The 13,635-nt window shown below is 39.0% G+C and overlaps 1 protein-coding gene across 1 annotated transcript; it reads left to right on the top strand.

The window, feature by feature from the left end:
• Window positions 1-126: 126 nt before the first annotated feature.
• On the top strand, window positions 127-13,364 carry LRIT3 (leucine rich repeat, Ig-like and transmembrane domains 3). The gene is made up of 4 exons (XM_054633910.2): window positions 127-895; window positions 2,158-2,636; window positions 10,103-10,408; window positions 11,418-13,364. Exons 1-4 carry the CDS (start codon window positions 780-782, stop codon window positions 12,479-12,481), a joined length of 1,965 nt encoding a protein of 654 aa, XP_054489885.2. The 5' UTR covers window positions 127-779; the 3' UTR covers window positions 12,482-13,364.
• The last annotated feature ends 271 nt before the right edge of the window (window positions 13,365-13,635 follow it).

The following is a 13,635-nucleotide window of genomic DNA, read 5'->3' as shown; positions in this document are numbered from 1 at the left end:
GCATGTTTCTAGTGCTTTTGACTGCACAGCAAATCCTGAAAATATGACAAAATGTACCCTAAATCTTCTCACTTGTGTGGTGCATAAAACTGAGTAAATATTTATGGTAATTTCTCATGACTTTTAAGTCAGTCTTATGTTTATGTAGGTCTGATGTTTGTTTTTCAAGAAATACCTTTGTCAGTATGAGCAATGGATTTGTTCAGGGTGAAAAAGATGACTGTATAGGTTTAGCTTCATTTATTATGTGTGTGTGCACATGCAGTTTGGCTTTGCAGTGGAAAACTTAAACCATATATGTATTTTTGGCAAAACCCTGTTTTTACGGGATTTTTTAAAAGCTCTGGAATCTAGGCTTCCTATTAATTTACCATTTTCAGTATTAAAGAAAATGCCATGCAATATCCTCATGGTGTACTAGATTTCCTTCAGGAACCTTGGAACACTTCATAGACAGTATAATATATGCACTGCCTCTTAGGAGAGGAAAAGAGATATTTTATTACACACTAACTTTACAATCTACACATTAAAACAACCTTGGAACATGGCTGGATGTGATTTGAAGCAGTGTGTTCTGACAGAGTAAAGAGTGAGCTGGTTTAACTGATGGCATTCAGGATACATTTGAAGGTTAAGCAACCACAGATCTGGGCTAATCTGTTGTAATCTGCTGTTACTAAATGGATGGCTGCATTCACATTTGTAGCACACTGCACATGAATGCCGAGGAGTAAAGCCTTCACATTTCTTCATGTCAGTTCTTCTGGGAGGAAGCCATGTATCTGTTTATTTGCTTCTACCTCCTAATGAGTTTTTTTGAAGAAGTTCATGGCTTTTGCCCTTCACAATGCACTTGCGTTTACCATGGCAGAAGTGATGGCACTGGAACAAGGTATATATTTTATTATTTGTTATATAGGGCCATTTATAAGGAAAAGGGTTGAAGAAATTGGAGATAACATTCTCAGACATTGGAAATTATTTCTAGCATAGTTGCAATGAAGCATATTTTACATTAGCACTCAATGGCTAACAGCATTCTTGAACAGGAGCAGATGGTGATTATGGCTTTGTACTTAGCAAATAGCTACTCTAAATCTTCATTTTCTGCAGGAGGCAATTTCTTTCTGCTCCATGACATTCCTACTATTCCAATGTCCTTTCTATTTCTACAAACTAGTTAACTAGTGTAAGAGGATTCTGGTTAAATAAATACAGTAGTTTCTTATTTTTTTTTTAAATCTGCAGTAAATTATGTAATTTTTGATAGTAAGGAGGTTAATTTGAAATGTGGTGACCTGGTATTGTCGTGTCAGTATTAGGAGATGCTCTTTCTCATTGCTATTTATTGTCACCGGCAATCTGGAATAAAGCTGCATGAGGAAAAAGTAAAATAGAGGAATAATCTAGAGAAAAGAGGGAGAAAATTAAGGATAGACTTATTGAAGGCAAGGGATCCTTCAAGCTAGTATGTGCAAACAATATAGCCCAAAGAAATTGTTTCCTGAAATCAAATAACTGAAAATGCTAAGAAATCCCATTTCACTGAAATCATTGTGAGCAGAAGTTCTTTTCATCTCTATAAAACAAGTAATTTGTACATAGACATCAACAAGAGGGCCAGAAAGCCCTTCTTTACTGAATTTTCTTTGATATATTTTAAATTTTCAGTCTATTCCAAAAGGTAAGTATGGAAAATACTTTGCCTCCTCATCATACAGAAAAATTAGAGATTAGTAATCTTAATTTTGAATTTTAATATTTTTAATTAGGGGCATGCATTTCCCACTTGAGACGCATGCATGTATTATTCCTTGTACAATGGCTTCTGTCTTTCAGTTGTCAGTAGAGTGAGGGGTGGATAGAGGGTGGTGCTTATCTACTTTAGAATGAAGCAAATCTAGGTTTTATGTGAAAGGATCAGTTCTGGTTTGTATTATTTTGGTCTTTAGAGACTCCATGTTTGTGGAGTTTGTTCAGCTTTTAAAGGCAGAGGACTGTTCTTGAATTCTGTGTTCTTCGTTCTGGTAGTAGTGTTGCAGAAAGCTACAGCTTTCTGTATCTTTGAATCTGAAATTCAAATTTCTGCTAAATTAATGCAAATATGTCTCTCCCCCTCCTTTTTTTTCTTTATTTTTCCTTCCCTGTTGCTAGGTCTGTACTCTGTAATGACCCTGACATGTATGAGATCCCTGTGAATGTTCCTGTGGATACTGTAAAGCTTCGTATAGAGAAAACTGTCATACGAAGGATTCCGACTGAAGCCTTTTACTACCTGGTAGATCTCAAGTACCTGTGGGTCACTTACAACTGTGTAGCCAACATTGATATCAGCAGCTTCTATAACTTGAAACAGCTGCATGAGCTGAGGCTGGATGGTAATCTGCTCTCAACTTTCCCTTGGGAATCCCTGGCTGAGATGCCCAATTTACGGACTCTTGATCTCCACAACAACAAGCTGACCAGCATTCCCGCTGATGCTGGCCGCTTCCTGAGAAACCTCACCTACCTGGACCTATCCAGCAACAAGCTGACCACCTTGCCATCAGACCTCATGGACATTTGGCCCCCCTTCTCAGGAGCTATCGTGTCCAAGAACACAGACATTCTGGTGACACAGAGAGTAATCTTGGGTATGTTGAGCAGCCCATCTCATTCCTTACCAAAATATACCTGAATGTTAACTTCCAAGTGAGAACAGTTGGGGGACCAGCCTAGGATTCAGGAAAGGGGGTTTTACCCAGGTTGCTCTTGTGGTTTGCTCAGTGGTCATTTATTTATTTTCTACTGGTAACAAAAAAACATAAAATGAAGATGGTGACCTCCATGTGTGTTGTTACTTCAAAGCTATAAAACTGAAGTAAAAGCTATGAGAATCCAGATTGCAGGAATACAGGCCATTCAGTAGCTATATAAATAGAGGACTTATATTGTGTTTCTGATGACATTTCCCTCATCTTTCTTTGTGTTTGCAACTGTAAGCCTGTCCATTTGCAACTGCTTTTTTCCAGAGGCTCCCAAGCCAAGCGTGCAGCTAGAGCTGATGCTCTTATAAAGCCTGTCCTGTGACACAATGCTGCAGATAGTGTTGGTGGCTTAGAAGAGAGCAGCTCTGGTCTCCCTGGGACCTCTGCTGACCTTGCATTACTCTAAAGCTGACTGATTATCCTCAAGTTTTTTGCAATTTACATATTGAATATGAGAGAAAATAAGAGTATTATCCCTATTTGTTCATGGTACTTTATTTTTTAGTATCTAAGGTAAGTATTTAAGAATAATTTGGTCAGAATGTTTTTTTTCATAATTTGATCCCCTTCCCTAGCATGCAGTTGCATCAGTTCTGTTTGTGGCATTGTGCTTTATCTGACACTTCATCTCCAATTCCAGGTCTTGCCAGGGTAACTCCTTTCTCTTCTTCAGTCTCAAGCTGGAACAATTCTATCAATACTGTTCTTCTCTATCACTGTTTACATAGAAGTGCATATTTGATGTGTTTGTAGTGCAGCAGGTGGAAGGGAGAAAAACCAGCTGGCTGTATCTACTGCAGCAATTCTATAAGCACTGGTAAAGATCTGATCTGCATTGTACTGCCCAATATTTCCAATTTCTTGATGTAAACTCCCAGTATTCAGTGTCCATTTGTTTAGCTGCTTTGTTTCACAGCAGAAGCTGCAGCTTGAAACTCTCATTCAGATCATATTTTATATAAGTAATTTAATAGATGCAAGTAGGCTGCATGGCTTCATAAATATGGTAACTGTAGGCTTGCATGATAAAGGGTTTTGGTTTATTCAGGCTTTAAAAAAAAAAAATATTAAAAGCTGTAAAAGTAAGTCCATCTCAGTACTCCTTTCCATGTCCCCACAATGAAGACTACAGGAGGCTGTAAAGTGGGAGCTGATTGTGATAGATCTAATCTTCATGATCTCATGGGGGAGTCCCAGAGATTAATTGGTTTCCTTATCTTACATAGCCCTCACCACTTCAGGCAAAACTAAAGGAATGAGAAAATAAAATAACCCCCAATACAAAACCACCAAAAAAATCTTAAACCATCACACACACTCTTCTCTCCCATTAACTCTGGGAATCATCTGCAGGCTTCCTTGGTGCAGGCACTTTTCCAGCCTCCTGTAGTCCTGGCAAACCCTCTGGTGCCAGCATTGAGTTCTTTGAAGGCTTTGGATGTGACATTTGGACCATTTTTCATTATGAACTACAGCTGGGTTTTAACACAGGCCTCCAGAGAGTTACACACACTGGGTTTAGACAGAATCTTGCTTCTCCTTTTGTTTTTTTTCCTGTTAGGTGCTAAGGGAGGCTCTGTGCAGCCATTATAGATTTGCACCTGAGAATACAAAATGCCAGGCAGTACTTTCCTTGTGTTATATTGAGTAAATTTACCTTGGGTAAGCTGTGAATCAATTAGCTGAATTCTTTTTTTTTTCATGGACATTATAGTTTTCCTATGAGTTTATCCCAGTGCAGACAGACAGTGCTTGCTACATAAGAAACTTTATAGTGAATAAGAAAACATCCCCTTTCTCTGGAGATTAGAAAGAGCAGTGCTCTTTATGTCATGGGTTATTCTGACAAATTTATTTAGATTCCATTTGGTATTAGTGCGTCCTTTCTGATGGCCGTCCTTTCTCCACTGGGCTTGCTGGAGCCTGAGAAAGAAGTGCATCCCACAGATCTCCTCCTCCTCCTCTGAGCTACAGATAGGGATCACAGAGATATGTGGTCAGGAAGGACCAAGCCTACAGGAATACAGGTCCAGAGGAACTGAGCCATTCTGGTAAAGTCAGTGCTGTCTTTAAAGCTGTGGCCAGACCACCCCAGAGCCTTCTATGGGCACCTCCTCCAGTGCTTATCTGTCTGTCAGGGTAGTGAGAAAGTTTCTCCTAATATCTAACCTCAATCTCCCTTACTGCAAACTAAGCTGATTACCTCTTGTCCCTACAGGGCATGGGCATACAGAAAAATCTAATCACCATCTCTTATAGCAAGCTTTCATAGGTTTTCCTTCCCTGTTTGCCATCCTAACAAACCACACAATTTCTTTCACCAGCTTCTAATATAATGTGGAAGTTTTTGTGGGCTTTTTGTTTGTTTGTTTGGTTGGTTTTTGTTGTTTTTGTTTGAGTTGGGGTTTTTTTTGTTTGGTTTGGTTTTGTTGGGTTTTTTCATTTGTTTGATTTGGCTTTTTTTTTTTTTTTTTTTGCTGTATGTGGTGTTTTTATTTTCCTTTCATTTTCTACCATAGTGACTGGTTCATTTTGGACACCTTTAGGTTTAAAAAATGTTTCTCTTAAAATGAGATGCCCGCAATTGCATACTTTGATGCTCAAGAGTGTCCTATGCGCTCCAGCCACTCTCTGGGGGAGCATTCAGCCTGACCTGTGTACCTACATGGAATGATCACTGCAGCCAGAACTCTGCTGGAAGCTGAATCCCATTTACCACAGTAAATAAATGCGGTTTTTGTCTAGTCAGGAACACAGCAGTTGGATTCTAATTAGTATAATCAATTCTGACTTGAGCTGTCTTCTCTCCTGGTTCTGGTAAAACAAGATTGTCATGTGCATGTAATTAACAAGATCAAAACCAGCAAGGCCCTAAACTCATACGTTTGTGCAAATGTATTTTTTAATACCTGGAGGCAATTTTATCTTCAATGTCTTGACTGAGCATCAAGACAGTTGCTTGTATGAGAAAGTTCAGGTTCCCCATGTTTACAAGGACTCTTGGAGCAGCCAAAGGCTACTTTTGACAGAGGACTGGCATGTTAGCATCTCTTTATTCCAGTTCATCATCTCTGTACTGAGAGGTTTGGGTTTTTTAACTACTTCCCACTGTATGATGTTCCTCTGTGTGTGCCCTATGCTAAATGAAAGAGGCTTGGGGATTCTTGGCCCTTTGGCCAAGTGGCTCCCTCTGGCTCTTACCCACACGGTTTAGGGGCAGCTCTCTTTAAAGCTGGCTGTCTGTTCCACATTTCGTAAGACTTAGCCCTTGGTTTTCTGTGGGCTCTGCAGTGACTCTCAAATGTAATTCGGGGAATGGGGGTGTTTTTTCTTCAGTCTAACCTGCCTGAAGTTATGTGAGAATTGCATTGGAAATCATTCATCTATGCTTTTGGAATATGAAATAGCAGGGGTATGTCGTATGCCTGAAGGGCTGACAGACATGCAGAATAGTTTGGAGGTGCAAAACCCTCTGCATTTGCTTTGGGGGGAGCAACAGGATAGAGAGAGCCATCCTTGCTGTGGTCTCATCCACAAGCCTTTCAGTGAGCAACCCCTGGAGTGCCAACTGTCCCTGGACCCGTGTCTGGCTTTGTCTTGGAAAGTGCCCTTTGGAACAGCTCAGAACAGAGCTGTGGAGCGAGCTGAAAATTAAACAGTGCAAAAGACTGGAGGACCAGTGTGTGAATTCCTCTGGCCCTCTTGGTTACCTCTGGAGCCATAGCCTGATACTTTGATCGAAATCACAACTAAACTTCAGCACTGGCTGCTGTACAGAGATTTACATTTCTGGCAGGAATGATGGCAGTAGCTTTTTCTGTATGGTGGACTCTAGTGAGTCATTGAGAGGAACAGAATAGTCCAGTATTTGACAGAGTGGCAGTTGTGTGAGATCTTGCCTCTGTTGCATGCAGAAGTGCCAAAAATTTGGAATACTGCAGGTCCATCAGGCTCCCACCTGTTAAGCTGAGCCACTGGGTAGATACTGCTTTTCCTGAAACTACTCCCTTAGCAATTGCCATGTGGGGAAAATGCTGTGACAGTGTTGGATATGAAATTCACTGTTTAGAGCCATGGGTCAAAACGTGTAGGTTCACTTGGAAAGAGCCTGGGGTAGGCTGGCCCAAGCTGTGGTGAGTATTTCTGTCAGCCCAAAACTTGAATAGTTTACATCTTGCTATTTTGCAGCAACTAAAAATCAGTGTGTTACACAAGGTATGGTCTGAGTCTGGTTACTGATTAACAGAGGAAATTCTGCTCATAGCTAAAGTCCATATTGACACAGCCCAGAGAAACCCTGCTTACTGAGGAGACTACAAAAATGTGCATGCACAGACACACATATACATAAGTTTGCCATTGTGCATGCAAGCATACATATGTGAGAGTAAATATAAAATATACTAAATCTAGAGTAAAGGGTTTTAGAGCAATTTATAATTAATAATTAATATTAAAATAGTACTGCATTGGTATATCACAGTGCATAAATATTTATCAATGTTTGTTTTACCTTGGCTAGTATTTCTTTCTCAGATCAACAAGCTGCCTTGATATTTCTACAAAAGAATCCAGGGTTTAAAAAGATACTCTCTTTCCTCAAATACATGTACCATCAGAGATTTATCATTATTTTAATTTTTGCTTCTTAAGAAATTACTTCTTTTATTAAAGCTCCCTAATATTTTCAATTTTCCAATTCTGCCCCCCTTTTTAACCTTTTCTTTATTATTTCACGTGTTTGCTTTCACTTCTAACATCTTGTCAGCACAAACTGTTGAATGAAGTTCAAAATGCCCCTTGTAGCTTGGAAACTAGGTTTACATTCATATTTCTGTTCTCTTCAACACTAACTGAAGTATAATGAAATTCAGTGTTTTTTCTTGCTTCCAACTCAATAGTTCTTTCATCTTTTCATTTTGAGAATTCACATAACTTGATGATTTACAATAGCTAGAAATAATGTGAATACTGTCAGATATTGGCAAGACAAACTGAGGGGCTGTGCTGTGGGGGCAAGGAAGGAACTAATATATCTGTATCTATTATATATATTTGTGTAAATCCTGCTTCTTTAGGCAGTTTCATCGGGAAGCATGATGGATGGGGAAGATGAAGTGGCTGACTGACATAACTCTTCTTCTGCCCTACAATCAGATGGTCAAACCTGTGTTCAGGCTGGACTTAACAGCCGTCCAATCTAAGGACTGTTCATTGTTGCTTCATCATTCCTTTCATTTTGTCAGTTTCTGATACCTTTCATAATGACTCGGGCTTTTCTTCAGGACACTGGGAGAATATGAAAGCTGTGTAGGTATATATATTAGGAAAAGTTCCTTCACTGAAAGGGATCTCAGGGAACTGGTGGAGTCACCATTCCTGGAGGTACTTAAAAGACATGTAAATGTGGCCCTCAGGGTCATGGTTTAGTACTGGACTTGGCAGTGCTGGGTTAGCAGTTGGACTTAATGGTCTTAAAGGTCTTTTCTAATGTAACCATTCTTTGGTTCTATTTCAAAGGCTTTGAGTGCTTCAAGTAGGTTAAAAAAAGGAATAAACCGCTTCCTTTCCTGCAGTAAATTTCTTAACATAGTGAGGAAAATTGCAAGAAATGAGAAGAAAAAGAAAATTACCGGAGTATTGTCTCTGACTACAGAGCTTCCCTAATTGAAAAGATGAGCACAAATAGTTACATACATGTGCCTGATTGAGCAGAATTTCTATGAGCAAAAGCAGTTGATGTACCTAGATATAGAAAACACTTGGATAGTATCTTTTCTCCTTATAAATATGTGTGTGAAGTTCACAGGCAAAATTTTTATGTTTTGGAGAATTTTTTGAGGAAAAGCGATTGCTGCTTTCCTCACTTTCCTTTGACTTCTCCTTCTCTGCTCACCACAAAAAATAAGTAGTGAATAGATGTAAAATCTCTTCTGTCTGGAAGGGGTGAAATTGGATTGTGATGTCAAAGTCATGGAATCTCTTCAGGTCAAGTGTTGTTTTAAAGAGCGGGGATTAATTGGGGTTTACCATAGTTTTAACCAATCACTACCATTGTGCTTAAAATAACCTAATCTTGGTCTGGTCATAAAAGGGAGAAGTAGTTAAATATTCATGTATTCTTTCATCTGCAGGTTTTTCCAGATCAACCCATCATTTTTCCAAGAGCTGTTTTGATGATTCTTAAAATTACACTCTGAAAAATATTTGCAGGTGTTCAGGGCTCTTTTTTCTTTTAACACTGGTTTGACTTATATGACTTGTTTATTGTACTGATCAGTAAACTCAGTAGTGAGGAGTCCTTGCATCCCTTATTTCAGACCATAAGATTTGTTTATTAGTAGTACTTGGAGAAAATGAGAAAGGCATATTCAAAAGTATGAGTCCAACAGGAAAACACTTGAACTCCTTAGTGATATGCTGTGTCGTATTGTACCTGGTGAAGTCACTGTTACTCTATGAAAGTCAACATAGTGGGGCAATCAATACCAGCTGAGGATTTAGACTGACATTGCTCAGAAATGGTTATTCTCTTCCAACGTCATAAATTCACAAAGAGGGAAAAGCTTCTAATTAATATACTGGAAGCAAGAAACAAATGTTATTGGCTCTGACAGAAGAGAGAGGGTTCTTGTGTGCCATCATAAAAATATTGTAGTCATTATGGTGTTTTGTGGTCCTTCCTATTTTCTACTCTTCTGTTATTCTTCTTGAATGTATTTCAGAGGCTGTAGTGAAGCCAACTTCTAACAATATTGGTGCAGTTCAGAGCCAGATAAAAATTTTGGTGGCCTAAAACTTTTTCTCCTTAGCCTTTATCCCTTTTTCTCAAGGGGCAGAGATGTTGGTGTAAGCTCTAAACCCTTAAATCATTGTATTCTCCTCAAGCATTGAAAAAAGAGTCAGGGAAGGTCAAGCTGTAAGAGCCTAAAGAAGGACTAAGAGGAGAGGAGAGTGACACGGGGCAAAGAGAAGCTGTCTTTCCAGGAGGCACAGGCAGGTGAAAATGTATCATCAGTCTTAAGACATCTTTTCAAAGTGGTCTTAAATGTGGTAGATAAATAGCAAAGTTAAGCACAGGTAATGCCAGCACATCACTAAGCTCCCGTAGACTTCTGTGAAGTTTTTTAGCTTAACAAAAACACTCATACTGTTCTCCCTAACCTCTGAGAATATTCTCCCACCAATCAGCTGAACAAAAAACAAGTTGAAAGAGAAAAGATTAGCTCATAATAGTTCCAGGGTTGTTCTTGGTTGTATTTGGTGATAGTCATGTGTCATACTGTAGTCACAATATCCATATATTGACTAACAACTTTTTTTTTCTTTCCCCACTCCCCTTCTTGCCTCAGGTTTTCAGGACAATCCATGGTTCTGTGACTGTCGCATTTCAAAGCTAATTGAATTTTCCAAAATTGTGGACACCTCCATTGTACTTCTTGATCCATTGGTTTCATGTAGTGGACCTGAGAGCCTGGCAGGAATCTTGTTCCAGAGAGCTGAGTTAGAGCAGTGTCTTAAACCATCAGTGATGACCTCAGCAACAAAAATCACCTCCCCACTGGGCAGCAACGTCCTGCTACGCTGTGATGCCACGGGGTACCCAACACCACAGCTCACTTGGAATAGGTCAGACAATATTCCAGTCAACTACACAGGTATAACTGCTCTTTTATAGGAAATGGGAGAACCAAGAATTGTTGGGTTGCTTGTGCTTTGAGATCATTGTAATGAGTAACAACAGACCACGTGTTGCGTCAAACTGGCAATCGTATCTGTGCAACAGCTGTTACAAAATTCTCTGTCTAGTTCTGGGTCTTACCATGTCCAGCAGACTGTTTTGGTTGTGGATCTGGTCTGTTACAAGAGCAATGTGTGTGGAAGGGAGAAATGGATGAAGTGGGGGAAGGATAAAGGGAAATGGAGTTTGGGTTAGTTGGACCCTAACTCAGAAGCTAGAAAGGAGATTTTTTTGCTGGAACTTCTGTTTGAAAATGTTCATGTTAAAAAAGCCAGTGAGGCCATAACTGAGCAACTTAAAACTCAGCATTATAAACATAAAATTTTCCAAATTCATGTTTTCTGTGTGCAAATGATGCAAGGCATCATTGTTTGACATCATTCTAGCTGCTATGACAGATACTTATGCAGTAACTTAAATGTAAAAAATGCTACTTGCTAATGTGAGTTAGTCAGCAGTTATCATAGGTCTGATGAAGATAAGAGAACTGAAATATTTTAGGACAAAGGAAATTTCCAACAGAATTTTAAATGGCTAGCATGATAAGTGTCACAGGAAGTCAGTGGGTCTTGTATTTAAGAGTCAATAGCAGCCTTAAGACATTCGATTTCACTTTATGTGGTTTTGCTTTTCTTAGTGAAATTGCAAACTGTATTCTAATTACTCTAGATATTTATTTCCATTTTGACCCAAGCTGAGCACTTTTATTTAATAATAGAGTATGGCTGGGAATTCCATAGTTTATTTTGGAAATTTGGTTTGGTTTTGGTTTTGTTGTTGTTGTGTTTTTTTGACTGCTTGTGTTTAATTTTTAAAATTTTCATACATGTAATTCCTTCTGGCAGAAAGGTAAGAAGTATTCTAACAATGTTTACTTCCTCTTCACTTCCAATTCATAATGTTTTACTCTTTGCATTTTCCCATAGTAATTCAAGAAACTCCTGGAGAGGGTGTCAGGTGGTCCATAATGAGCTTGACAGGAATTTCATACAAGGACGCAGGAGAATACAGATGTAAAGCCAAGAACTTGGCAGGAATGTCAGAAGCTGCTGTGACTGTCACAGTGGTTGGTGTAGTTACTACAACTGTGTCACCACAGAAGTTTGGGAGGAAGCCAGAGGCTGAGAGGCAGAATACAACTCAGGAGGAATCCAAGCAGGAACCCGAGAGGACAACCAGACCTCTTCCCATCACATCGACCACCACAGCTCTGGTGAGCACTGAAAGATCAACCAGCGTGACATTTACTGAAAGAAAGCAATCCAGGCTCATGCTAGATGGAAAGAAAGTTTTGAAGGCAGTGACAAATGGAAACAGAAAGCAGATTGGAGAGTTAAGCAAGAAAGGTGAGGATACTTCATTGAGCACAGCAGGTATGGCTGAGCAAAGTGTTACTGTGAAGAACCTAAGAGTGATCAGTGAATCTGATGAAAGAGTGACCTTAACTTGGAAAACTGTCAATGCCACAGGCAATTCTGCTGTGACTGTGTTATACTCCAAGTATGGTGAGAAAGATATGTTGCCTCTCAGCACAGATTCTAACAAAAACAAAGTCACAATCGATGGTTTGCAACCTAGTACTCAATATATGGCATGTGTCTCACCTAAAGGGGTGCCACCTACAAAAGAGCAGTGTGTTGTTTTCTCCACTGATGGGTTAAATGATGAAAGCAGCTCTGAGTTTTCCATTCTGATAGTGGCCAGCAGTGCAGCATGTGTGGTTGTTTTACCTTTGATATTTTTCTTACTCTACAAAGTTTTAAAACTTCATTTGAAACCAAAATCTGCAAAGGAAGCTGAACTTGCAAAAGAGACTTATGTGCAATTTGAAACATTGTCGCTGAAGCCTCGAACACTGGGTGCAGGAGACCAGCTCTGGGCACGAAGGTACACGGATGAGTCAGAAAGACTTCTCCTTTGCTCTAGGTCAAGCATGGATTCTCAAATGACCTTCAAAAGTGAGGGCTCCAGGTCTGAGTATCTGTGCTGAACATGGGTGAGGGTGGAGATGAAATAAATAATAGGTAAAATTAATTCAAACTGGTGATGCTGTGTCGGGAAGCAAGTTGATGCTAGATGGTGGTCAGAATATGTTATCTGGTGTAATAGAGTCTTACTGGGTGGTGGTGGGTAGGAGGGGGAATAGAAGAAAAATGTTGCCTGTATATTTTCTTATTTTTTATGTTTGTGATTTTGGATGTGAAGGAGTGATGTTCTTCCAAAGAAAAATACAGCATGAAGTGGCTCTATGGTTAAAGATATTTTCTGGTTTATTAAAACATTCTGTTTTCTCTTCTCTCATTTTACCACATGATGTGCTATGTATCAAACATGAATCACAATCTTCTTGGAAGCTATGTCCTTCAACATAATAGGAAAACAGTTTTAACTACTTCTATTGTGATCAAAACTTTATTTGAATATAGAAGTTTTCTTGTATCATGGGTTGAAGAATTCTCAGTCCAGTCAAGACAGAAGTCACAGTTTATGGGCTCTTGAGAGGTACAATGCACATCTTATTGTCATTTTGCAGATGTTATTGCAAAGGGCAAAGAAGCTTCTTTAGTGTCCTGAAGTAACTGAGAGACACTAGATAATTATGTTAACTTACATCAGGTGATCTTATTGCAAAATCTCAGCCTTAGAATTTACTTGGACGTGTCTGTCTATATACCTCAATTTCAGAAACCTCTGTACAGAAAATTCTGTGGTACTGTGTAATACAACACACACTCTTAGATGTAAATATATTACACAGATATTGCACAGTATTGTGTACTACACTGCAGTAATATAATACCTTTTGAAATACAGTAAGAGGAGTTTTTGTCCTTGGGACGTGTTGGATGTGAAGTTTAATGAGCATAGTGAAAGTTAATTGTGAATGTGCTTCCCCATGTTTAAAAATCAGAAATTAATAGTAACAGTGAATTCAGAATTGCCTGTTAATGATAATAATGAATAGTCTATTCTGAGGCTGCTTTTTTTTTAACACCTAAAATAAATAAGAGAACTTTTGTTGTTCTAGGTTCAGATATTATATTTAGAAGTATGTATGAATTGTGAGCCGCAGTTCTTCCTGAAAATTACAGCTGTGTTGTTTTCTTGGACCATTCTATGCCTAGAGGAACTGTTTGTTTTGCT

This window comes from Agelaius phoeniceus, chromosome 4 (genome assembly GCF_051311805.1).
Source record: "Agelaius phoeniceus isolate bAgePho1 chromosome 4, bAgePho1.hap1, whole genome shotgun sequence".
Classification (NCBI taxonomy): Eukaryota; Metazoa; Chordata; class Aves; order Passeriformes; family Icteridae; genus Agelaius; species Agelaius phoeniceus.
Note: the sequence above shows the minus strand (reverse complement) of the source record. Positions and strands in the feature narration are given on the sequence as shown.

What these genes read in the sequence shown, in the direction of transcription:
- LRIT3 (XM_054633910.2), top strand. Translation starts at nt 780, where the DNA reads ATGTATCTGTTTATTTGCTTCTACCTCCTAATGAGTTTTTTTGAAGAA. An exon ending in AGTGATGGCACTGGAACAAG is followed by an intron (nt 896 to 2,157) that starts GTATATATTTTA and finishes CCCTGTTGCTAG; the next exon opens with GTCTGTACTCTGTAATGACC. An exon ending in TATTCCAGTCAACTACACAG is followed by an intron (nt 10,409 to 11,417) that starts GTATAACTGCTC and finishes ATTTTCCCATAG; the next exon opens with TAATTCAAGAAACTCCTGGA.